General features: G+C 42.3%; 1 protein-coding gene across 40 annotated transcripts in view; it reads right to left on the minus strand.

The window, feature by feature from the left end:
* Window positions 1-2,381: 2,381 nt before the first annotated feature.
* Window positions 2,382-26,380, minus strand: part of LOC310765465 (uncharacterized protein) — a 65,456-nt gene continuing 41,457 nt past the window's right edge. For 11 of the 40 annotated variants that reach the window (XM_083620413.1, XM_083620407.1, XM_083620406.1 and 8 more), the window contains 29 exons: window positions 25,618-25,659; window positions 24,448-24,486; window positions 22,531-22,563; window positions 21,653-21,679; window positions 20,869-20,901; window positions 20,511-20,537; window positions 20,310-20,351; window positions 19,974-20,014; window positions 18,930-18,969; window positions 18,332-18,373; window positions 18,128-18,163; window positions 17,694-17,765; window positions 16,626-16,670; window positions 16,129-16,161; window positions 15,935-15,967; window positions 14,825-14,863; window positions 14,619-14,663; window positions 13,369-13,485; window positions 11,736-11,774; window positions 11,563-11,601; window positions 11,426-11,455; window positions 10,721-10,759; window positions 10,562-10,600; window positions 8,423-8,452; window positions 7,957-8,070; window positions 7,345-7,407; window positions 5,925-5,963; window positions 4,363-4,392; window positions 2,382-2,615 (listed from right to left, as the gene is read on the minus strand). In XM_083620413.1, coding sequence (XP_083476539.1) covers window positions 2,529-2,615; window positions 4,363-4,392; window positions 5,925-5,963; window positions 7,345-7,407; window positions 7,957-8,070; window positions 8,423-8,452; window positions 10,562-10,600; window positions 10,721-10,759; window positions 11,426-11,455; window positions 11,563-11,601; window positions 11,736-11,774; window positions 13,369-13,485; window positions 14,619-14,663; window positions 14,825-14,863; window positions 15,935-15,967; window positions 16,129-16,161; window positions 16,626-16,670; window positions 17,694-17,765; window positions 18,128-18,163; window positions 18,332-18,373; window positions 18,930-18,969; window positions 19,974-20,014; window positions 20,310-20,351; window positions 20,511-20,537; window positions 20,869-20,901; window positions 21,653-21,679; window positions 22,531-22,563; window positions 24,448-24,486; window positions 25,618-25,659 — 1,335 coding nt within the window. In that variant the 3' untranslated portion in view covers window positions 2,382-2,528. Of the gene's footprint in view, window positions 2,616-4,362; window positions 4,393-5,924; window positions 5,964-7,344; window positions 7,408-7,956; window positions 8,071-8,422; window positions 8,453-10,561; window positions 10,601-10,720; window positions 10,760-11,425; window positions 11,456-11,562; window positions 11,602-11,735; window positions 11,775-13,368; window positions 13,486-14,618; window positions 14,664-14,824; window positions 14,864-15,934; window positions 15,968-16,128; window positions 16,162-16,625; window positions 16,671-17,693; window positions 17,766-18,127; window positions 18,164-18,331; window positions 18,374-18,929; window positions 18,972-19,973; window positions 20,015-20,309; window positions 20,352-20,510; window positions 20,538-20,868; window positions 20,902-21,652; window positions 21,680-22,530; window positions 22,564-24,447; window positions 24,487-25,617; window positions 25,660-26,380 lie in introns of all 40 variants that reach the window. The other 29 variants (XM_083620436.1, XM_083620399.1, XM_083620401.1 and 26 more) reach the window with 29 other exon arrangements.

The raw sequence follows: 26,380 nt of genomic DNA on the forward strand, positions 1-26,380 counted from the left end.
GGACTTCAATAGCCATGTAGTATTGTTTAGAATGTCCTGAATTCTGATTTTGAGCTATGAACAACACCCAATAAAATAAACACCTATTGTTTATTTTATTTTTTATTTCCCGCCCTTCACTCTAAGGTCTCAAGAGCATTAAAACACAACATGAAAAACAATTTAAAACAACTTAACAACCATAAAAATAAGCGGGGTCCTACGAACATACACTTTGAGAAACTCTGTACTTTTATAATCTGAGGTACTTGAAGTGCGATTAAAAAAACCCAGTAGAGTTAGGGTTTGATCCCTCTTCAAGCACTGCTGAATTCTGACTCCAGATGTGCTTAATAAACACACTAAATTAATTGCAACTAGTCTGTCTTAATGGAATTATGGATAATGTTGTGTCGTCCTAATTCTATGTAAACAGAAGGCGCATTTTAAAATGCCTATGCCGTTTCTAAGTTTAAGGACATGTTATACTAAAGATGACAGGAATTTAAGTGGTCTTAAATTTCTGAAACCTTTTAAAAAGTTATATGCAAACACAAAGCATGCTGTTGCAGGAAAAAAACACCACTCCATTGTATTAGTGGGTCAGAGGCAATGTAATAAACATTTTTAATTTAGATCATCACTAGTGTACCTGGTACATACTGTATGTGATGCTATCACATTTCTCTCTAAGAGTCTGTTCATTGAGGGGGGGGGATCCACAAGTAGGGGTGGGTGTTGTTGTTTTTAAATAAAAAAAATAACCCAAACATTTGTAATTTTAGAACAAGCCTTCTCAAAATGTATGTCCTCATCCTGCTTGAGAAGTGTCTGAAAGGCAAGCCTTTTGAGTTACAGACTGGATGGGGCTGATTTAAAACAAAAACAAAAATTATAACTATGTTGTAGGGTAGCTGGCAACTGGTAACTTAGGGAGGAGCTAGAGTTGATCTACTGGAGCTGGCTGGAGATAAGGGAGCCTGAGCAGTCTCCCACCCTCTTGTAAGTAAGATGATGCCACACAAGTAAGGACTGTAGCTCTAGTGAAGAAACGGCACCACCAAAAAGCTGGGACAGGATGCAATTGCTAGCTTTGAGCAGGACAGAATCAATCAACTTTTGCTCCATATTATTGTGGCCATTTTGCTTGGCCTTCGGAAGGCAAGTTAGGCAAGAAGTGATTTACAGAAATACTGTGGAATTTTAATTTGTGCATCCAGCACAAGCTCACCCCATCAGTAAAAGCCTTGATGTCATAGCTATTTGTATGAATATAGGAATGCTCAAGCTTGTGAGTGGTTCCTGGTTATTTAAATCCATGCATCTATTTGAAATTGAATATAGCTTATCTTTATTCTCTTATAATCATCATAAAGGTCTAACATAATTGTGCTTATGAATAAGAGGGAATGTTGAGATATTCACCGCAAGAATAGTTTCTCTTTTGTAATCTCTAGGCTGATTACTATAAATTCACTGAGGATAATCATCCTTGCTATCTTACTGTGGGTCACTTTCTGAAAATCAAGGTGTATTGCTGAAGGTTTGGATCACTACCATTCTATACATCCATTTAGGGGTCTTGGCATGTGGGAGTTATCACTCTTCTAGGACCACAAGCCAACATTTTAAAATATGTTTAATTCTCTTGATAACAATAGGCCTAGCCTATTGTAGGCAACTCTGTATTGGGAAAATTTTAATGCGGGTGGCGCTGTGGGTAAAACCTCAGCGCCTAGGACTTGCCGATCGTATGGTCGGCGGTTCGAATCCCCGCGGCGGGGTGAGCTCCCGTCGTTCGGTGGTCCCAGCTCCTGCCCACCTAGCAGTTCGAAAGCACGTCAAAGTGCAAATAGATAAATAGGTACCGCTTTATAGCGGGAAGGTAAACGGCGTTTCCGTGTGCTGCGCTGGTGCTGGCTCACCAGAGCAGCTTCGTCACGCTGGCCACGTGACCCGGAAGTGTCTCCGGACAGCGCTGGCCCCCGGCCTCTTAAGTGAGATGGGCGCACAACCCTAGAGTCGGACACGACTGGCCCGTACGGGCAGGGGTACCTTTACCTTTATTGTAGGCAACTCTGTATTGGGAAAATTTTAATGCCTAATGTTTTACAATTTTTTATGTGCTGTAAGCTGTCATGGGTGGCTGGGGAAACCTAGGCAGATGGGCGGGGTATATATAATAGTATTATTATTATTACTATTGTTACTAAATGGATTGTCACCTATAACTCCCAAATTCTTTAGAATGAATAGAATCCTGCTTAGAGCAAATGCAGAGGAAGCATTCATTACATCTCAAGAAGCAAATAAAACATAATATTTATTGCAATTAATATCCCTACTTCATACGACGCCTATGAAGCTCTGCTATGAAAATAAAGAGACAAGAAGAGTCAGTGTCATGACCTATTGCATTGTTAACCCAGGGGTGGGGATGGGGAGGAATAAATGTTTTATCAGTCCATAAATTCAACTCAATCGTTTCATATAGAAAGTAGTATTCTGTTGAAGAAGCCAATCTTCCTTATTGGTATGGCTTCAGAAGTTTAGATCATCCATTGAATAAGAGATAGTAGAGGTGCGAGAACACTGAAAAGTATCAGGCTGAAGATCGGTTGTTTGCCAGAAGCGTCCTGCAAAAGAACACACATATATAATAACTCTAGAATCAGTTTCTAGTATTGTGAGGCAGTGAAAAAAATCCCTTTCTGCATAGTTGTAGAAACCTCTTTCAGCCTTCATATTTACCCCATACAAAAAAGCCCCACAACACATTACAGCAGTTCTATACATGATTTCTCTCAATTAAGTTCAGTGAGGCTTACTCTCATGTCAGTAGGCCTAAGAATGCAACCTGAGCCTTTCCTCATAGGAAAGTGCTTTAATTGCTTGGTCATTTGGGCAGTAGTCGTTTTCTGCACCTTTTTCTAGCTCTGCAATATCCTAGCACACAGTATTCCTAATGCGCACACACAAGAGACTTCTATAATGGCATTATGGCACTCATCGTTTTTTATTTTCAATCCCTTCTGCTAGTAATTTGCATCATAAAATATGCATGTTTCATGGCTGGCACACAATGAATTGATGTTTAAAGTGAACTACCTTTGCTGGGGAGTCACAGATCCTTTCAATGCCTATTGGCCACAATGTGAATCCCTTGGCCCTTTCTTCCACTGAATTTTGGTGGGCATTTATTTTGTTGCCCATTCCCCAGTTTGGAGAGCTCCATTTGGAAGGTTTCGCAATCTGCTTGGATTCCCACCATCGCAAATAATTTGGTGGCATCCACAAACCCGACCACCTGACTGCACATCATTTATGAATAAGGCCTTGTCTGCTCATGAGGTGGTAGAATGAACTGTACCACTTCAGACTGCCAGTGGAAGCATCACAATCGTTAAGTGTATCCTATGTTAAAAAGCAATAGCTCAAAAATGTACTTGAAAGTGGAAATTTCAAATAGAGAAGAGGCCAGGATAAAACCTTTCTCCCTCATGTGCTAGGTTTATGTTTTGTTTGCAGTGAACTTGTGGGAAACTTCCAAAAAACGGCACGCACCACCTTCAGAACGCAGTGGTACAGTCCACTCTGCCACTACATTATGATGCCTAAGATTAAATAGCATCAGTCTCTGGATGGGTCCTGAGGGTACTTCACTGTTTACCTTCCTGATAACCCATCCTTTAATCCTATGACTTAGGATCCTTTGGCTAAAGTCCGACTACAAAATGTTAAGAGGACTGTAATTTTTACGAGTTATGATAACCCTTTTCGGACAAGAGATATGTGCAAACTTCCATTTAAATACAAAGTGGTGTGTGTGACTAATTTTAACAGTAAAAGGAGCAGGCAGGAGAGGGACTTTGAATCCTCCTTCTCTCTTGCCTTTTCCTCTTCTTATCAATTGCTGCAGGTACTTTTCTCCCTATGCAGCTCTGATACCAGAAGTGAATTGGAAGTGGAGAAAATATCTGGAGTGTGGAAGAAAGGGACGGTCCACTCCCCTCTCCTGCACCCTCCCTTTGAAAAACCCAATCCACATTTCTACTGTGCACATACATTGGGTGGATATACAAGAGACAGAAAAAGGTGTCTGCTCCCTTAGACTCCAGTGCATCACTTCAAAACATTGTGAAGAAGAAGAAGAAGAAGAAGAAGAAGAAGAAGAAGAAGAAGAAGAAGAAGAAGCAGCAGCAGCCGTCCACATGTGGCAGTCAACCATAGGTTGCACAAAAAGATCAATGCACATTTCTAGTTATGCCACCGATTCAATACCATCCAATATTGTTCACAGGATTATTTGTGAACATGGCCATTGTCATTTAACAGAAATAAGTAAGGGTGTGTGTGTAAATGTTCTGAAAGAAGTGTACTTACAGAGTGAGGAGCCTGATTGCTTTGAAAACCCTGCAGAAGGGGGGAAATGGGTGGAAATTATTTCAGCAACTCAGCCTCGGCACATTCATAGTAAGTCCTCATATGGCCTCAAGGTACAGAGGCCTTTCTGTGCGTAGCCTAGGAGCCTCTGGCTCATGATGGGACCTCCAGAGCCCAGAATTCCCCCTTTTCTTATTGAAACACAGTTCTCTCCAGATTTCTAAGATGTGGCACAGATTTTTGCCAAGGAGGAGTTTGGCAGCATTCCTACACAGAAGTAAGGCACTTTCTTCTGTAAGGGCATAGAAAACTGCAACCATGCAGATTGTTTAACAAAATTTACTCTTTAAGAATACACACGATCACAGACTTGCGGCACATTCCTGTACTTGTTTATTTGCGATGAAGTCTGGCTGAATTAAAGGCCAACAACTCCCATGAAAGTGTGTTTTAGGCAGCAATTCTAAGCACACTTACTAGGAAGTAAATCCCACTGAATTCAGTCAAGCTTACTTTTGTGTAGAGATATATCGGATTAGGCTATTAGTGTTAACTTGTGAAAATATCACAGCACATGATAAAGCGAGTTCTCCTTCATGGAGAGCACATGTTGCGGTGGGGGCAACCATGACATCCTCTGTTGCTGGGCGGGTTAGTATGTATGGCCACGAATTTGATTGGGCACCTCCAATTGTTGCTGGGGAGAATTTAATGTTGCAGAATTGTTTGATTGACGGGGGTGCTATTTATTCCCTGTGCGCAGCGTTGAGCTTCCTCTTTTCACTGCGCACATCGGTTTACCCACCTACTTTCCCTATATTTAGGGTTTGTTTGTGCTGACCTTGCTATGACTGTCGTGGGGTCGTCTGCTTTGGAGCAGAGGCCTGGTAGGAATTTTTACCATTTGGCTGATTGGCTGGTGCCGTTTGGTTTTTTGCCTACTGCGTAGCAGATCGTCACAACTTGTAAGGTTGCGGTTAGGCATTGGTTAATTTTGGTTGGTGGAGGGGATGTGGTTGGCTGTGCCTGCCCCTCCAATGCTGCTGCTGCAAGGATATTTCAGTGAAGGAATCCAGGGGCTCGCCATGCTCTTGTCTGAACCCCTGGCAAGGGGCTAGGGCCACGCAAGAGCCCCTGGGAGCATTTGGGGAGAGGTGAGAGCCTGGCGCCCAGCTCTATTCGCTCCCCCAAAATCTTTACCCTTACTGACTTCCACAGGCTTGCGGTTGTCAGTTCTGTTCCTACCTCTATGTGGGAACAGACAGTCGCTAACCAATGCCTAAGCAACCACTCCCATACTGTAATTCAATAAAGTTGTGGCCAAAATTATGCCAAAAACCAAAACAAAAATGTTGTGTGAACTGTGTCTTTATTTGGGGGTGTCCTGGGGGGCCTTGACATGCAATAAACCAGTTTTAATACTGGGTCGAGTGCTTCATGATTGATTACAGTCCCGGACTATTTAGGAGCTTTGCTGATACTTTCAAAGTCATATATATACTTTTAGAAATGCTCTCCAAGCCAAGAAGAAGATTAAAAGCTAATGCAGAAAGGCTGCTTACCTTGTTGGAACCATATGGCCTACTTCCGTATGGTGAACCCTGTAAAAATGAGAAACTCATTAAATCTAGAAAACGTGCACTACTATCCGGCTGGGGTGGAGGAATCACCTACTCAGTTATGATCCTCCTTGTGAACACTGGCCACTGATTCTAACCAAGGTTACAGAACAATCCTAGAAATGCAAACTCAGAAGAAAGCTCCATTGGGTTCAATGGAGTTTACTCCCAGATAAGCAGATACAGGATTGTCCCTCGCTTCTCAGCACCAGTGTGTAAATACTCTTTGGTTTTAAAAGTATTTAGTCACATATTTTGAAAGAGCAGGGGAAAGCTTACTTCATAAGGATAGCAAAACAACAACAACAAACCTATGGTCACGTGAAACATACTCAATAAACACACAAGACATAACCGACTGTACTTTTGAATAAATGAGGTATACTATTCATTGTATCAAATTGTAGATTTCAACAGAAGTCTCATAAAGTTCAACGAAAAATGCAGAAGACCCAGTGGATCAGTTCATTCTCTAAGTCAGTTCATGCATAAGGTCCATCTATTCCAACTGTCTGTTCAAAGAGTCCAATAATCCACATGAAGGGTTGTTACAGTTCCACAGAATCCTTTCACAGAGTCTAAAGACAAGGATTTCTGGAATATTAGCCTTGCTTCGCCATCCTAGGCTTCATCAGTAGAACAGGCTCATACACTACTATGCTATAAGATCCACTATCCTGTAATGCTGTTCTACTGACAACCCTTCTAACCCTTCATGTGGATTATTGGACTCTTTGTACAGCCGGTTATTTCATAAGGATGACATAGGCTTGAAATCCAAATGAATTAAGTTTTTTCAAACTTTCTACCCTGAGAGAACTACTGCCAAGCCTACTTGTCTGCTGAGGAATATAGGTGTATCTGCCATAAAACCCTTTTGTTGCCCAGTTTCACACTCGGTTCTCATGAGGCACTGGCTAGGCCTGTTGAGTTTCACTGTAACTGGGAAAGATTAGGAGTGACGGGCAGCTTTGCTTTCTTTGCTGCCATTGGAAGGAGCAGCAATCATGTTGACATCCTGCCCGCCATTTTGAATCCTTCAAACAACATGCAAGACCTAGCAGAATTCTGTGGCACTGTGAGGGGGACAGGGCAGTGGCCACAAAAAATAGTGAGGGTATTGTGAGAAAGCTGCCTTATTTTTCTCTGAGGGTGAGAAAAAGAAAAATCTCCAAAATTTCCTCAGAAAAAATGTCTTCTGATAAATTTTGTCTCGGCTCTGAAAAGCATAAAGCACATTGCCATATCATATTGAGAGGACAAAGCAATTTAGCATGGCTCCATGATGATTTACTGAGAAGTTAGTTCTACAAAGTTTATTGGTACTTATAAATAACAAATACATTTGTTAAACAGTCCTTACATATCCACCATATTGGCTGCCTAGCCGTCCGCCACCATACTGGCTACTTCCATAGGGGTAACCCTAGAATCAAAACAGAAATGAGAATATATATTAAAAATGTAAACACCAATATTTTATTTGTTAATGCTGTAGAGAAAATTTCTGTCTTGTCCACCACCACGCTGGCTACTTTGGTTTCCACCATTTTGGTACAATCCTGTAAAGGAAAGCTCTGATTTTATCCGCCACTCATGTAAAAAAGAAAAGGGGGGGGGGAAGCTCCATATATAGGCCAAACTAAATAAGATGTTGGAGTACTGTGAGTGGAACTCCTGTGATGGTTTCTCTTTTTGCACTGGGGGAGAGGGTATAATCCATTGCCTCTGTAGAAGTTTTTCAGTGCAACCCCTCTCCCCCAATATTATTCAAAGTTGAAAGGGATACAGGCACAATATGGGTGGCTCTAGGTTTCAATCTCCACGACTACTAGCTGCACAAAATTGGCACACTGAAATTGGTTACCCCACAAAATAGCCCTGAACCAAATCAAGGGCTTCAAGGTTGCTTTTTGAAAAACAAAAATATGTCACGAGCTCCTAAATGTAAATTCTGTTGAAAATTGTTCCTTACTTGTCCGTATCGTCCACCACCATATTGATTGTTGCCGCCATATTGGTTTCCTTGCCAACCACCATATTGGCCACCTTGGCTGCTGCCATACTGGCTACTTCCTGACTGAGAACCCTGTTAAAAAAACACAAGCCAGGTTTTTTAATGCAATTAATGTGGTTGAAGTTTATTCCTTGTCCACTATAAGGGTGGGGTCAGAAGGACAATTACTTAGAAATAATGCCATTTGTTCGTATCTTTTAAGGGTAATATAGATATGTTTAAAAGATATGCCACAACAGACTGGCCTCAAACATTTAATAACTGGCACAGTACACACAAGAGATTAGGTGGGCAACCACAAAAGAATTAGTTGCACTCATGCTGCAGAAAACAGCATAAATAAACAAACACACACAAACAAATGCATCCATCTCATATATCTTCCAAAACATAAAAATGAATACAGCAGGCAATGGGTACTTACAGTCATTCCACCTGGACAGTAACACCCAGGCTGAAAAAAAAAACACAAAACACTTGTCATATTTCTTTAGCGATCTTACTAGAATGCTGTTTTTATGGAGGAATTTTGTATGAATTAAGATTGATCAATGATTCTTTACACTTTAAAAATCATGAAACGCAACCCTGTATCGGGAAATTTTTAAATGTTTAGTGTTTTACAATTTTTTATGTGTTGTAAGCCGTCCAGAGTGACTGGGGAACCCAGCAAGATGGGTGGGGTATAAATAATAAAATTATTTATTATTATTATTATTATTCTGGACTCTAAAACTTCAGCTCTTATTTCTTCCAAGAGGCATTTTCCGAACACTGCTAAGGTTTCGGTTTTGATATTCTTCTTTGCATTTCGTTTCTGTTGCGTTGTCTACATTAGATAGCAACCCTGTTTGCATAGGGTGTGTTGTCTTAAAAATTCAGGTACACTCAGCTGGCTTGTACCTGAATGTATGCAATGAGCGCTCACACCTTTCTTCGTGGGCGCCCTCTGTGGGACCGCACGCAGCACCGCCGCCCACTAGGGACCCACCAGCTGGTTGGGCTGGCCTGCCCCCCTGTGCTAGTCCTTCCCACCAAACCTCAGTTAGCCAATCAGCCCTGCAGGGAGGCGGGGCCAGCTGTTTAAATAGGAGGCGGAGCCGGCAGCAACCATGTGATTGGCTCTGGAGCTTCACCCACCTACCCAACCCTCCCTTTGTTTAATGTTTTTTTGCAGGTTAACCATTTTCCTTCCTGTTCAGCGGGTGCTGCTAAGGTCTTTGGAAGATTGTTGTTGAAGAGGCAGGAAGGAATTTCCTTGCATTGGCAGGTTTTGTCTTCCCCATAGCAATTTGTCACAACTTTGGCGGTTTTAGGCCTTGGGCGGAATCCTTTAGTCTGTCTTTCCTAAATTGGGGGGGGGACGTGAAGTGGTGACTCACCCCCCCCATGACGGCGATTCCAGGGTTCCCTCTTGTTATGTACTGAGGCTGGCATACTTTGAGGACTATGAATGCAACCTCCCGGGCAGGACTGGAACTTAGAGGGGAGGGGTGTTATGTACTGAGCTGAATAGGATCCAAAATGCAGCAGTCTGATTGGTCCTAGAACAATAGGATTCAGAATGCAGCAGTCTGATTGGTCCTAGAACAATAGGATCCAGAATGCAGCAGTCTGACTGGTCCTAGAACAATAGGATCCAAAATGCAGCAGTCTGATTGGTCCTAGAACAATAGGATTCAGAATGCAGCAGTCTGATTGGTCCTAGAACAATAGGATTCAGAATGCAGCAGTCTGACTGGTCCTAGAACAATAGGATTCAGAATGCAGCGGTCTGATTGGTCCTAGAACAATAGGATTCAGAATGCAGCGGTCTGATTGGTCCTAGAACAATAGGATTCAGAATGCAGCAGTCTGACTGGTCCTAGAACAATAGGATCCAGAATGCAGCAGTCTGATTGGTCCTAGAACAATAGGATCCAGAATGCAGCAGTCTGATTGGTCCTAGAACAATAGGATCCAGAATGCAGCAGTCTGATTGGTCCACAGGAGCCACCCAATCCAGCTCCAGGTGGAAGTGAATCCACAACCTGATTGGCCTACAGGAGAATCCCGGAATTAGCTAATCAGGTGGGGCCCATTGTGTAAATAATGTATATAAAGCAGACATTCTGGGGGAACTTCCATTCCTCCTCACCACTATGAGCTGAATAAAGAGCATGAAATCCACTCTCGACTCCAAGTATATTTCACCTCTTAAAGGGGTTTGTATATGGGAGTCTCTGGCCATACACTGAAAGGTTGTCAGTGAACTCCCCTGCGTTACAGGGATATGGGGTGGGCTGCCAGCGTACACAAGCATCTTGCTGTGCACCCTCCCATATCCCATTCACCCTGAAAAGCCCCAGTTCCCCCGGCTGTGGGGCTGGGAGGGATACACACCCAATGCCTAAGGCAAGGTCTTCCTACGTCTGAAAGGTTTAATAAAGTTGTGGCCAATTTTTAATGCCACAACACATTGTCATGAGTCATTATTCCTTCAGGTGGTCTCTCAGGGCCGGGGGGGGGGAGGGTCTCTGCCTGAGCACGCAATGAACAAGCATGGTAACGAGAGAATGCTTACCTGACCACCAGGCTGCCTGCCTCCGGAGTATGATGAGCTCTGTATTTGCAAAAACAAACCAATAGGCTTTCATATTCTAAACTTGTCTATCACTACACAAGAGTTCACCAATAGCACCCAGTAATTACAGTATCAATTGTGTGAGGGAAAAATCCTTACCGGACTACCCTGCTGGCTTCCTGAAGGGGATGCTGAACCCTGTAATTATACAGTGAAAACACAGGTAATATATATAGCAATGGCTTTCTGCTCTTTATACAGTATGCAGAATATGATACTAAAGCTTTATGATAAAATAAAGTGGCCATTACACAGTCAACACAGACTGGAAAAAGCCTTGATTGCGGAGGGTTAGGCTAATATGAACTGACTCTTAAGGTATTAAATGTGGAAAAGGTTTGGTAAAGGAATCAGGGGAGAACGATGATGGTCTGTGGTCCAGCGGCCCATGATTAATCGGCTTCAAATCCTGGTTAAGAAACAAAGTTAAATGGAGTCTGATTGGCCTCATCCGTGGTTGACACTGGCTTTGGGATGGAGACACATGATACAGCAACCTTGCTAAAGTTAAGCTGATCTGAGCCTAGTCAGTGTCTCCATAGACCACCTGGGAGCCCTATATATGTCTGATGCCTTGAATTTCACCATGGAAAAAAGTCAATGTATTTATGTAATAAGTAAAATAAAGGGGATGAGAGATGCAGATGAGAGCCACAAGGTGATCATCTGTTTACCCGCAGAGCAGGCAAATGACAAATCGCACATCTGCTCTAAAATATTGCAGCAAATTCACAAAATATCTAAGCAAATTTATAAAATATTAAAGCAAATTTATGAAATATCAACATTTTGAGTAAACATTACCTGTCCAGACTGGCTTCCCCCTGAGGACCCCTAAAAGCAATACAGAAGCAATCAATTTCTGTGCTAATATGGCAAGATACCTATTTCTCTTTGTGTGGTTTCTCCCCCACACCCCTTTCTGCATGTTAATTTCTTACCTGTCCAACAGACTGACTGCCTCCTGAAGAAGTCGAGTTCTGTAAAAGAGTAGGAAATGTTTATTTCTGTTCCTTTTAAAAAGCAACAGCCAAGCAATCTTTGGGTGGTTTAGATTTCTTTTGGAAATAATAGAACGTCTATACCTCAATCCAGCTAGGTGCCAAATTCTTACCTTTCCACCAGGCTGACTGCCTCCTGAGGAAGAGTTGTTCTGCAAAAAATTAGGAATTGATTGTTTCTGCTCCTGGTGCTTTGCGGTATGGTTCTTCAGAAACAGGTAAATGTCTATATTCTGACCCAGCTGCATGCGTCTCTAATGCTGGATGAGAGCAGCACCAATTTGCTTTGCATCCAGTTCCTTTCCTATGGCTCGTGTGAAAGAGACTAGATCTACTGCCACCTGCAGTCCTTCTGAACAGCTGACTGCTCCGATTGCTGATTTTTCTGACAGCAGTACGCATGTGCAGACCTATCTAGTGTGCAATGGGGTATCTTTAAAGATATGAATAAGGTTGCTATATGGCCCGCTTGTCCAAGTTTTGGCCACATTCTGAGCATGCCATCCAGTGTGGGCCATTTGGACCACATTTCCAGCTTCCATTGAAAAAATAATAAGTTGCAAGCCTTTGTAGAACCAGAGATATGAGGCAAAACCACAGGAAGATTCTGGCCAATTGTTTAGCGAGATGCCATGTCTGTGTCTGCTTTCCATTGTCTTAGGAAGGAAGACACAGCTATGATTGCCATACAGCGAAGCAGCGATAGCCATCTTTGTTTCCCTCTTTCATAAACTGATGGCTACAAAGCAATGCAAGAAGCAATTTACGATCTCCCCCTTGTCAACGTATTTGCTCTTTTTTATAATCCAGCTGAAGGGAAGCTGCCCAACTTTCCCGCTTCCTAGATTTTAACAGGCTTCTAAAAATATGTCAGCTTAAGGCAAAGTATCTCATACAATCTTATGATTTCCAAGCCTGGTCCTGTATTTCCGATGCTTGAAGAAATCCTGTGGATACGAACCCCATTCTCTCCCCTTCATCCTAAATCAAGATTCTCCTCCCACAGACACTGAACTCCAATGCAACTTTACATTTTGGCTCCCCTAACCCAAGATTCTACTTTCTTCCATTAATTTTTAAAAAATCAGATTCTTTAATTATAATGAGTATGTACATAATATATAATCTTTCTTTCTTTCTTTCTTTCTTTCTTTCTTTCTTTCTTTCTTTCTTTCTCTTTCATAGTTCCTTCAGTGCCCTTGAAGAAAGCTTTTGCCAAAATGCACTGGACGTTTTACACACACACACACACACACACACACAATAATTTTGAGATCTCATCTCTTTCTTTCTTTCTTTCTTTCTTTCTTTCTTTCTTGTGTCTGATGTTACTGCATTTTTCTCTCTTGATTTGCATAGCTGGCAGATTTGCTTAATATGCCAACTCGGCTGACCAGATTTGCAAAACTGCAGCATAGTATTTTGTTACTACTTCACAGTTATCGTAATGGTTCCTAACAGTTATTAGACTGAGGGGCAAACACATTCTGATAAACAGGAGAACACCAGTTTTCAAGACCCTTGGCAAGATTTCTTAAATGCATGTCTCAGCTCCACGCATTAAAAGATGATCATATCTTAGAAGTATATTGGAGTATTCTTTCTGGGACTAAACAAAAAGCCTTCTATTCGAATTCCAAATACTCATGGACCAAACCTGGACTAGGGAGGAGCCAATGTTCCAATTATAAAAGCGCATTCACTGTCAATGGTAAGAAAATTATAAACAGGAAAGGATTTTTTTACCTTTCCATATTGGCTGCCACTGCCGTACGATCCACCCTGCCCATACTGGCTGCCGCTGCTGCTGCCATATGATCCACTCTGCCCATACTGGTTGCTGCCGCCACCGTATGAGCCACCCTGTCCAGAAAACAATTATTTTATTTTATTTTTAAAAAGATAGTTTGTCACTGAGGCACCATATTACCATATCAAAAGATCTACAGCAAGCCACTCTCTGAGCAGAAATAAGCAGAAAATCTTAGCCCTGATAGTAGTCTTGATTCAGTGGGAGGCATCCATTCACTACTGGCACATTTGCACATTTCGCCTCCTCCAGTCTCCAGCACCTCCTGAAAATCTCCTCTGGAAGGTCCCAAGAGCCTCTGGAAAAGCTCTCCAAGGGCTGCTGGGGACGTGCATAGAGGGAAAAGGTAAAGGTAAAGGGACCCCTGACCATTAGGTCCAGTCGTGACCGACTCTGGGGTTGTGGTGCTCACCTCGCTTTATTGGCCGAGGGAGCTGGCGTACAGCTTCCGGGTCATGTGGCCAGCATAACTAAGACGCTTCTGGCGAACCAGAGCAGCGCACGGAAATACCGTTTACCTTCCCGCCGGAGTGGTACCTATTTATCTACTTGCACTTTGACGTGCTTTTGAACTGCTAGGTTGGCAGGAGCAGGGACCGAACAACGGGAGCTCACCCTGTCGCGGGGATTCGAACCACCGACCTTCTGATCGGCAAGTCCTAGGCTCTGTGGTTTAACCCCCAGTGCCACCCGCATCCCTTGTGCATAGAGGGAAGGAAACTGGCAAAGTTAGCTCCCAATAGATGGCACCATTCAAGGCAACCCACACTTTTGTTTCCTTATGTATGGATTGGATCCAGGCTTCACTCCTATCATGGATGGGGAGGCTAATTTTGCACCTCCCGCTGTAGCCCTCAGTGCCACACTGTTCTGGGGGGTGTCAGTGTCTTCATCCAGGACAGCATGGAAGGATGGGGGGGGGGAGCAGGGAGAGGGAGGAAGTGGCAGAAAGTCACACCCCCCAACACACACACCTTCCACCAGATTCATCCAATGGATCAGAAAGCTTTGTGGGCAGAAGAAAACCTTCCATCTACAGAAGGCAAAGTCCAGATGGCTTTATGCCGCCTTGAGATATCTATCTATCATCTATCTATCTATCTATCTATCTAGCTATCTATCATCTATCTATCATCATCATCTATCTATATCATCTATGTATGCTACTTTATAAATTTGTTTTTACCTGCCCATATTGGCTGCCTCCACCATATGATCCACTCTGTCCACCCTGCATGGGAAACATTAATTACAATAGCTACTTTTTATGGCTGCTTTCTATTACCAGGAGCAGAAATTAGCATATAAACGTTTTCTTTTATTTATTTTTTATAGCTGTGTTTATGCTAAGGCATATGTTCCCTAATATGCATACATTAAATGAGTTTTTACCTGTCCATATTGACTGCTGCCACCGCCATAAGATCCACCCTGGGGAGAAAATGCATTATTATATTATTACAATATAATCAGAACCAGTGAAGGCAGTGAAGGTCCTGTGTGAGTGCCTGGAGGCGGTTGGAGGATGGATGGCGGCTAATGGATTGAAGTTGAATCCTGACAAGACAGAAGTACTGTTTTTGGGGGACAGGGGGCGGGCTGGTGTGGAGGACTCCCTGGTCCTGAATAGGGCAACTGTGCCCCTGAAGGACCAGGTGCGCAGCCTGGGAGTCATTTTGGACTCACAGCTGTCCATGGAGGCGCAGGTCAATTCTGTATCCAGGGCAGCTGTCTACCAACTCCACCTGGTACGCAGGCTGAGACCCTACCTGCCCGCGGACTGTCTCGCCAGAGTGGTGCATGCTCTAGTTATCTCCCGCTTGGACTACTGCAATGCACTCTACGTGGGGCTACCTTTGAAGGTGACTCGGAAACTACAGCTAATCCAGAATGCGGCAGCTAGACTGGTGACTGGGGGCGGCCGCCAAGACCACATAACACCGGTCTTGAAAGACCTACATTGGCTCCCAGTACGTTTCCGAGCACAATTCAAAGTGCTGGTGTTGACCTTTAAAGCCCTAAACGGCCTCGGCCCAGTATACCTGAAGGAGCGTCTCCACCCCCATCGTTCTGCCCGGACACTGAGGTCCAGCGCCGAGGGCCTTCTGGCGGTTCCCTCATTGCGAGAAGCAAAGCTACAGGGAACCAGGCAGAGGGCCTTCTCGGTAGTGGCGCCCGCCCTGTGGAACGCCCTCCCGTCAGATGTTAAAGCGATAAACAACTACCTGACATTCAGAAGACATCTTAAGGCAGCCCTGTTCAGGGAAGCTTTTAATCTGTGATATTTTAGTGTATTTTTGGTTTCTATGGAAGCCGCCCAGAGTGGCTGGGGAAGCCCAGCCAGATGGGCAGGGTACAAATAATAAATTATTATTATTATTTAAGAATAGCAAACCTTCCCTAAGATATTTTCAAGATTTAAGAGCAAAATAAGCATAGTGTGTGTGTGTGTGTAATATTACTATGGCAGGTATTTAATTTATCTATTAACATAGTTCCTACCTGTCCACTGCTGCCGCTGCCATATGATCCACCCTGGGAAGAAAATACTTATTTATCATCATCATCATCATCATCATCATTTATGAATAGTAAACCTTCCCTAAGATATTTTCAAGATTTAAGAGCAAAATAAGCATTGTGTGTGTGATATTACTATGTTAGGTATTTCATTTATCTATTAACATAGTTCTTACCTGTCCGCTGCTGCTGCCTCCATATGATCCACCCTGAACAGAAAACAATTACTACTTCAGATAAGGTTTATTTGTTGGTGCAATACCACATTACATTAGTATATCTGACATTCAGCTACTTTCTGTATTGCGGAACAGAAATAAGCATAACACTTTTACGATAAGACATCTTTGTGCATACTATCTAACACTACGGTATAGACCAGTGTTTTTGGACAACAATTCCTATCATCCCTGACCACTGGTCTTGCTAGCTAGGGATGATGGGAGTTGTAGTCCAAAAACAGCTGGAGATCCAAGGTTGGGAAATACTGGTATAGACAATGTCTCCAGATGTTGCTGGAGTATAACTCCCATAATTCATGCCCATTGGTTATGCTTGCTGCAGATGACGGGAGCTGGAATCCAGTGTCTGGAGACCCAAGGCCGAAGAACATTTGTAGAGATTACATTGCACACACACACACACACACACACACACACACACACACACTTACCTGTCCGTATTGGCTGCTGCTCCCGTATGATCCACTCTGTCCACCCTGAACAGTAAAACATGTTACTTCAAAAAAAGATTGTTTCTTTCAGATGCGATAGTACCATATGCTTAACACACATTGTGCAACTAATTGGGATCCATTTCTATCTGGTATTTGCAAAGAAACTGCCTTGGTTGATCTAGCTGGTGAACAATATTGGAGAAAAGGCAGGAACTCCAGCGCTGGGAATTCAGCTTAACATTATTGTCATTCAAGTTAATGGAATGGACATCAAAGGTCTCCTAGTCCAAATGCCTGCTACGAGTTAACACCTCATGGATTTCTCCCTATTTATCTCCCACCTCATAAAAAAGGGCCCATTAGGTCCAGTCATGGCCGACTCTGGGGTTGCGGTGCTCATCTTGCTTTATTGGCCGAGGGAGCCGGTGTACAGCTTCCGGGTCATGTGGCCAGCATGACTAAGCCGCTTCTGGCGAACCAGAGCAGCGCACGGAAACACCATTTACCTTCCCGCCGAAGCGGTACCTATTTATCTACTTGCACTGGTGTGCTTTCGAACTGCTAGGTTGGCAGGAGCTGGGACAGAGCAATGGGAGCTCACCCTGTCACAGGGATTCGAACCGCCGACCTTCTGATCAGGAAGTTCTAGGCTCTGTGACAGAGTTATCCCTAGTTATCACCCACCTCATACAAAAGGGCCTCTGAAGCAGATCTTAAGGATTATGCAGGAACATAGGAGGGGAAAAAATGCTCCTTCAATCGCCTAGTCTAAAGCTATTTGGGGCTCTTTAGAGTAAAAGCACCACATTTAGTGGTGCCCAGAATCAAACAAATTGTTAGAATCAAACAATTGTTAGAATCAAACAAATTGTTAGATGGATAAAATATTTTCAGACCCGCATTAATAATCTTGATACCATGTTCTGAATTTAAGTGAAGTTTCTAAAAAGCTTTCAGATGGCAAATAATATAACAACCAATAGTCTAGCCTGGCTCTTACTAGAGCACAGATAACGCCATAATGACATGTACATTGTATATTACATGCATGTATAATTCTTTTACCTGTCCATATTGACTGCTACCACCGTATGATCCACCCTGTCCATATGGATGACCATAACCATATGATCCACCCTGTATTTAAAAAAGTCTTATTACTACTTATTACAACCATTTTTTTTAAATATGCAAGCTCAATATAACTGCATAATAAATAAACTGTAGATAAAAAGTCAAAGCTGGGGGAAAATATAGGAGAAACAACCATATTGGCAGTTGTCCCCATATGATCCCCCTGCCCACTGTCCAGAAAACAGCTATTTCAAGAAATATTCTCTGATGCTGAAACACTATATTGCTGAAATATATCTGCACTCAGCTACTTTCTATAACCAGGACAGGAAATAAGCATAAAATGTATTTTTATTTTATTTTTCATAATTCTCTCTTTCTCTCTGTCTGTCTCTCCATATGCTATATTACAAAATAACATTTACCTGTCCATATTGGTTGCTGCTGCCGTATGATCCACCCTGAACAGAAAACAATTATAAATTGAGAAAGGATTACTTTAATACATCTCAACTAGCTTCCTATATTCAAAGACAGAAAATACCCCACTAAACTTTTATCTATATAATACCACACTATGTGTTACAACACACACACACACACACACACAATAACAAAATACTTTTTACCTGTCCATATTGGCTGCCACCATAAGATCCACTCTGCCCACCCTGAACAGAAAACAATTATAAATTGAAAAAGGATTACTTTAATACATCTCAACTAGCTTCCTATATTCAAAGGCAGAAAAAACCCACAAAACTTTTATCTATATAATAGCACATTGTTTATTACTATATATATCTATTATATCTATATCTATCTATCTATCTATCTATCTATCTATCTATCTATCTATCTATATTACATATAAAAAGGTAAAGGAACACCTGACCATTCGGTCCAGTTGTGACCGACTCTGGGGTTGCAGTGCTCATCTCGCTTTATTGGCTGAGGGAGCTGGCGTACAGCTTCCGGGTCGTGTGGCCAGCATAACTAAGACGCTTCTGGCGAACCAGAGCAGTGCACAGAAACGCCGTTTATCTTCCCGCTGGAGCGGTACCTATTTATCAACTTGCACTTTGACATGCTTTCGAACTGCTAGGTTCGAAAACGGGGATTCAAACTGCCGACCTTCTGATCGGCAAGTACTAGGCTCTGTGGTTTAACCCACAGCACTACCCGCGTCCCTATATTATATATACTAGATAACAAAATGCTTTTTACCTGTCCATATTGGCTGCCACCATAGGATCCACTCTGTCCACCCTGAACAGAAAACAATTATTACCTTAATAATATTACCTTAGCACATGTGCAATGCAATCCTACCACTGGCTAAATGGGGTTAGGAAGGAGTGAAGGTTTGTCTCCTTTGCTAGAGATGAACTTGGGTAGCAAAGGGCATGGGGGTTCCTGTTATGCCCTGTTATGTTCCTCCATGGTCATACAGGAATGGCTGTGCCTTATTTTGCGATCGGTAGCTGGCATTAGGACTCAAAACAAAGATTCAGCAGGGGAAAGACAAAGGTGGCCTTGGGCCCCCTTGATCCAAGGCCTCTTCATTTGCCAGATGGGCTCCTGAATTGAGCTCTTACCCTCTGTTAGCATGGAGCTGGCCTTACTTATCTCCTGCCCATTCCCCATTCGGACTGGGGAAGTGGGGATTAAAAACAAAACACCCAGCCAGCAAAAAATAAAATCACACCCCAACACCATCTACTCTAACCAGCACAAGCTGGCAAGATTTTGGAAGTGGTGACTATTCCATCACTATTCCAGTTCAATTTAGGATTTAATTCTAAGCTACTTTTATGTGGGGGATCAGAGTAATAATAAAAATATGTATACCATGTAAGACCTCATATATATTACATATAGTGAAGGTAAAAAGGTAAAGGACCCCTGGACGGTTAAGTCCAGTCAAACTTGACTATGGGGTTGCAGCGCTCATCTCGCTTTCTCAGCTTTCCGGGTCATGTGGCCAGCATGACCGAACCGCTTCTGGCGCAACGGAACACCGTGATGGAAACCAGAGCGTATGGAAACACCATTTACCTTCCTGCCGCAGCGGTACCTATTTATCTACTTGCATCGGTGTGCTTTCGAACTGCTAGGTTGGCAGGAGCTGGGACAGAGCAATGGGAGCTCACCCAGTTGTGGGGATTTAAACCACCGACCTTCTGATCAGCAAGCCCAAGAGGCTCAGTGGTTTGGACCACAGCGCCACTCTCTCCATTACTTATACACTGTATGTTAAAAGAATTTTTTCCCTGCCCATATTGGCCGCTGCCGCCACCATGCATTCCTCCCTTTGCAGGAGACATTTTAAAAAATACATTCATGTATCTGCCCTAAACAACTCTCAGTACTTAAGAGCAAAATAAGCATTAATCAGATTTTATTTTCATGCCTCTGCATATACTGTATATTTACCATGGTGTTGTATCTGGCTAAATCATACTCAGAGCAGAACCACTGAAATAAAGTTAGTCATAGTTACCTGATGTTGAATAATTTCAGTGGGCTTACTCTGATATGACTTAGCTGGATGCAAGCCATAGTGCAGTATATACTCTGCACGTACTATAAATTAAATGTGTTTACCTGTCCATATTGGCTGCTGCTGCCATATCCAAACCGTCCACCCTGTACAGAAAATAGTTATTGTAAAAAAATGTTGCTGGAAAGAAACCATATTGCTTTCTATATTCAGAAGCAGGAATAATCAGAAACACTTGTAATATCTCTGGGTATGCTACTTGTAATGCCTATTAAAAGTTCTTGCTACTTATTAAAAGTTATTACCTGGCTGCCACCACCATATGATCCACCCTGTAGGAAAAAACAAACAATCCATACTTCAAAAAGGTTCTTGATGATCTGTTGTATTACACTAATATATGCGCACTAAAATATTTTTTAATGTTCAGGAGCAGCAAAAAAGCAGAGGGATATCTTACTATGTCATACTCCAAGTAGACCCATTAATATCAATTGACTGAAGATGCTTAAGTCCACTGACTTCAATGGGTCTGCCAAGAGTATGACTGATGCTGGATATCACCCATAAAACCCATTTTTACATTTGTTTTAAAAATCTTAGTGTATAGTATTACTACATGATGCATTTCATATATGCTAAGTATCAAAAAAGTGTTTTTACCTGTCCATATTGACTGCCATACGATCCACCACCCTACACAGAAAACAATGACTTCAACAACAGCAAAACCCAATTGCTAAAGATGCTATATCACTTTAATAGGTCTGCACTGCGGAAATACTGATAAATGTAGAAGTATCTACTGTACATGGGATGAGCAATCCCAAAAGTGGGGGGGACGGACTAAAGTCAGACAAACTGCCATATTCATAGCCTTGCCAGAACTGTGTCACTACAGAGGACGAAAGAGTGGCTTTCCTATTTATTGTCTTCTCCACCCCATGACCAGGAAAAGTAATCTTATGTGAACCAGGTGTCCTATTACCTATAACAGGTTAAAAGGTAAGGTAAAGGACCCCTGGATGGTTAAGTCCAGTCAAAGGTGACTATTGGGTTGTGGCACTCATCTCACTGAGGGAGCCGTTTGTCCACAGACAGCTTTCTGGGTCATGTGGCCAGCATGACTAAACTGCTTTTGGCACAACGGGACACCGTGATGGAAGTCAGAGCGCATGGAAGAACCATTTACCTTCCCGCCACAGCAATACCTATTTATCTACTTGCACTGGTGTGCTTTTGAACTACTATGTTGGCAATAGCTGGGACAGAGCAATGGGAGCTCACTCCATTGTGGGGATTCGAACCGCCAACCTTCCGATCAGCAAGCCCAAGTGGTTTAGATCACAGCGCCACCCACTCCCTCCAACCTACAACAATGCTAAATCAAGTCTAAATGAAATCACACGAGACAAGCAGCTTGGGAACAGTAAAGAAAAATAGTTACCTGTGCACCAGGGCAAAAACATTCTCCCTGTAAAAATACAAAAGTTAGTTCCATCTTTGTTGTAAGAAGTCAGATGAAATGCAATTCGCTTTCCCATAAGTTTATATTGATAAAATGGGAGCAGCAAGATTCTATGGATACTTCTGCCACATTTTAAGTAACGTGCAAATTCGAAAAGGATTTAAGTTGTAATCTATTCCTACAAGGGATGGGGGTCAGGCCCCAATGTTGCATCAGCATCTGGGGGAAAATCCACGTACTGAATTTCTGAGGTAAAATTGATTTCTGTTTTCTGATGGAATATCCAGCATGCTGTTGCTTGATGGCGTCAGGCCCAATTGCTGTACCACCTCTAGGCTGGGGCGGCAATTTGTCTTGAGCGATAGGGATGTGAATGTGGTGGCAATGGCCCCACACCCTGTCGTGTTCCACCCCTGCCCAGCCAGGGCTTGGATTGTCCTGCCCGTTATTTAAAATTTTATTGTATGAATTTGTGTGTATTGAGATGCAACTCGCCCTATAACCGGTGAAACTGGTGAAGGGCAGGATATGAACTGAGCAAAAGCCTGAAACAAATGTGCAGGGAAGTCACTCGGGATAATCTTAAGATTTTCTTTGAAATGCAGAAGAAAAGGAACTACACTTGCCCAAGTGTCAGAAAGAGGCTGGTTGTCAATAAAAGGTAGCGAGGCAAGGAAATTGAGGATTGGAGAAACCGAAAGCCGTAAGGATGAAAAATGACCAGAGAGGAAATTGACCAGGAATTGGGGGGGGGGGGAGCAATTGAAAGAAGGAATAAAAAACTGAAGTCTCCTCACTCTCCCATTAACATTTGGATACAAGAAACAGTTGAACAAGGTCCCATCAAATTTGCTTACCTGCCTATTGGCATAAGCCACAAATGATCCATCCTATAAAGGACAAAGTGAATTAAAAACAAATAGCATCTCAATATACAGTTCATTCTTCTATCTGCACTTAACTGTTCAAAGTGCTGCTTGCTGCATGTGTTTAATTATTTCATCGCACCAAGCTCCAGCATTAGTAAACATAATTTGAATTTTGAAGTATTTAAGGCAGATGTTTATAGGTTGATGCACACACTGTGGTCCATGTGTTAGTAACCTCGAGGCTGGATTACTGCTATGCGCTCTGTGTGGGGCTGTCCCTGGGCCTGGTTCAGACATTCCAGCTGCCGTAGAATGCAATGGCCAGATTACTGACAGGGACATCTGGCTGACAACATTTGCCACAATGCATTTGCATCTGCAATGGTTGCTCTTCTACTCCTGAGCCAGGTTCAAGGTCCTTGTATTATTTCATGAAGCCCTGAACAATTTAGGAGACCTCAACCCCAGCACAGTCGCTGAGATCAACTGCAGGAACGTTGTCAGTTGTGGCCTGAGTTGGCGCGGCTCATTCGACAGAAACAAGGAACCGAGCCTTTAATGTCATTGGCCCGGTATTACGGAATGCTATATTAGCAGAGATTTAGCAGGCGCCTTCGGTTTCAACTGTCAAACGCCTGCTGGAAATGTTTCTATTCTGTCAGGCTTACGTAGATAATTAAAAACAAATCTTTCCACAATGTATAGCTGATTTCTGATTTTATTTTTATTTTATATATTTTCAGTTGAATGGTTTTATGTACAATTGTTGTAAACCACTTTGATTTTTTTTTTGTCAGTAGAGATGTGACTATATATATATATATATATATATATATATCTGAGAAACAGCGCCATAATTTGTCTTTACAAGATTATCATGCTGCTGTACAATGTAGGTGGAAGACCCTAGGATTTGCTGCTGACCAGTAAAAGTTCTTCCCCCTGGAAGCTAGAATGTCAGGAAGCAGCCTATGCCATAATCAATCTTCCTGCTAGCAGCTGTTGAAAGAGATGTGATTTCCCCTCCAGTGTCCTCCTCATTTTCATTATGTCATAAGTGCTATCCTATATGACCAACAATATACACCCAAAAATGCACCTGGAGGCACCTTTGTACGACTTAAGAGCTCATGTTACAATCCAGAAACTTCTATTTTTAACTTTCTAGCATTGTGCCTGTATAAATAATATGAGGCAACATAAGTTATTGGGTGAAGACAGAAAGAACAGGGGGGAAAGATAGCCCATATTGCATCCTGCAGCCACAGGGTGAGCCCAGATTTGCAACTCAAATGCAAAGCAATGAACTGAAGACAATATACCGTATATTATTATCAATAAATTACCTATACTAAGTAATAAACTTTGCCAGGCCACCACTTTTAAAATGTTCTAAGACTGCTGCATTTTTCAGCTTATTTGCATATTTGCTTTCCCTTTCAGAACCAGATTTGCATTTTTTTTTCCAGAAAGGAATCCTGGAGAAGAATATATTCATTTGGACTACATGCACTGAGTATATTTCCAAATAAACCCTGGTGCGTCATATTTCTTACATAAATCTTTTCCTGTGGGTTCAGATTTTATTTTATTTTTAAGCCCAAATTGTGTTTTGGAAGATCATTTTTCATTTTTTGTTGAGTTTCTTTTCGTTTTCTTTTGCATGAGATTAACGATTTCATTAAAATTCCTAAATTTATGCCACGTCCTGATTAAGAGCATAAAGAACCCTTGATTTCCCCCCCACTTTCAATAGGAGAGTGTATACTCCCTGGAGAGTTACTTGCTTTCACTGTCTTTGTATGAACACCAGAAAACTATAGAAAGTGAGTGGTAATTACTATTGGATCAGAGTTGTTTGAAGGACCATCTGATCAAATTGATCTACAAGGGGAAAATTCTTACCTGTACATTATGGTTTTCGTTATTATAAAAGCTTTCGCCCTGTGAAAGATGCAAAATAATAAATAAACACCATCTATTTCTGTAATGTTAATTATCAAAAGATTTTAAAACTTTACAAAGAATTACTCTATGGCCATTAGGATATACAATAAGAACCAAACAGTCTGATGTGACTGAAATACAGAAACTTCAAGAACATCTGAAGGATTGTGTGGGGTATGTACTAAAGTGAAAGCCAAATTAGTAATATCTGGGGAAATTAACTGAAAGGACCACTGTAGTCAGGACCCAGAGACTGTAGAGGTTATTTATTTACTGAATTTCTATCCCACCCTTTGATCGAGAAGTACCCTCAAAGCATCTTACATAAAATACTACAATGCAACGACACTGGGGCTGCTTCTACTTCCTCTGGGACACAAAATTGCTCAGGGGCACGACATATCTGTTTTCATAGGAATTCGCTGTCCAAAGGATGAGAAAGAGGAACAAGTCTGTCTCAGGTGAACTGCTGAGCGTTCGCATTTGGATCTTTAGCTGCCTGGTTCGTGTTTCTTCCTTTCATCCCCTAGATCTGCAAACCATTTTTACTCTCTGAGGGGAGTTCTGTTTCTTGGACAGGAGCCTACCATGTTGGAAGGCAAACCACTTTTGAAATGAAGAGGAATTTCAAAAGCCTGATACAACGTAGTGGGTGGGTGGGCGGTTCTGTTGCCCACTGAAAAAACAGTCATTAAAAAATGCATCAGTTGTTTGCAAGTCCTTGAAAACTCCTAATACTGCAGTCTGAGAGGATGCCAATTTTGGTAACAGGTCCTCCTCTATAACAAATAGGCGGGCATGATTTACTGTGCTGCAAACCCTGGTTATTAATCCCTCTGAAGCAGGTTCTAGCTTGCCTGAGCAGCAGTTAGTATAGTTCCCAACTTGCTCGCCAATGGTGTTTAAGGTGAGATGAAGAAATTTCCTCAGGGGAGGGAAGTGTGCATGGCTGATTTCTTAGCTGCAACACACATGTGCCCAATTGTATCTTCATTTGTCTCTTAGTGAGCTCTTAGCATGTAGCGCCACACCACACACAGTGGGCTGGCACAAGTGATGTACAATGGCCTCATTTCAAGTCATAGCTAGTATGTTTCAATGAAGACTTGATGGCAGTGATGTCCTTACCTGGCCATAGGTATTGACACTTGGTGGATTAGAGGTTTCATTCTGTAACAAAGCCAGAAATTTCAGAAAGCAGTGTTATTTGCTTGCCTGAGCAACAGCTTAAATAAACGAAACGAAGTGAAAGAGGAAAATCTGCCTGTTCACCGGATTTTCAAAGCTATAGAAGTTTGAGAGCCCAATCAGTGGAAAGGCAGCACCGAAGTTACAAAGGAAATGAAAAAACAAGTTGTGCTGCTTTCAGTAGACATTGTATTCATTCGAGAATTGACAATGCATCTTGCATTTGATGCCGAATTTCGGCGGTGCTGAACGCAAGCCATGTTTGCAAAGGAACAATCAGGAGCCTTGGGTCCAAATTGTTTGTTGACAAGAGCAGGCTCCAGATTGTTCCTTTGCAAACATGGCTTGCGTTCAGCGCTGCTTTGCACCTGATGATATATGATGCTGGGTGATTGACAGATAGGTGGCTCCACCCACCTGTCAAAGGTGGACCATGAAGGGTTGGCCATAATTGAATCTGGACCATTGATGGAAAGGGGTTCACTACCCCGATATATAGAGACACATTGTATAAAGTAGGTATAAATAATCCTAGAAGTTTTCAGGAAACATCTTCTGGTTTATTTATGTGCTTATTTAGACACATGTGCTTTTTCTTTGCCATTAAGAGCTGTCTGGTTTGGGGGGAAAGCTCCCCTCCACTGCTGCAATTAGCAGTTCAGTGGACAATTATATGTATGTAGGTTTTAAGCAGGCAGTGCTG

The sequence above is a fragment of the Podarcis filfolensis genome, assembly GCF_964270895.1.
Source record: "Podarcis filfolensis genome assembly, chromosome: 6".
In the NCBI taxonomy this organism is placed as follows: Eukaryota; Metazoa; Chordata; class Lepidosauria; order Squamata; family Lacertidae; genus Podarcis; species Podarcis filfolensis.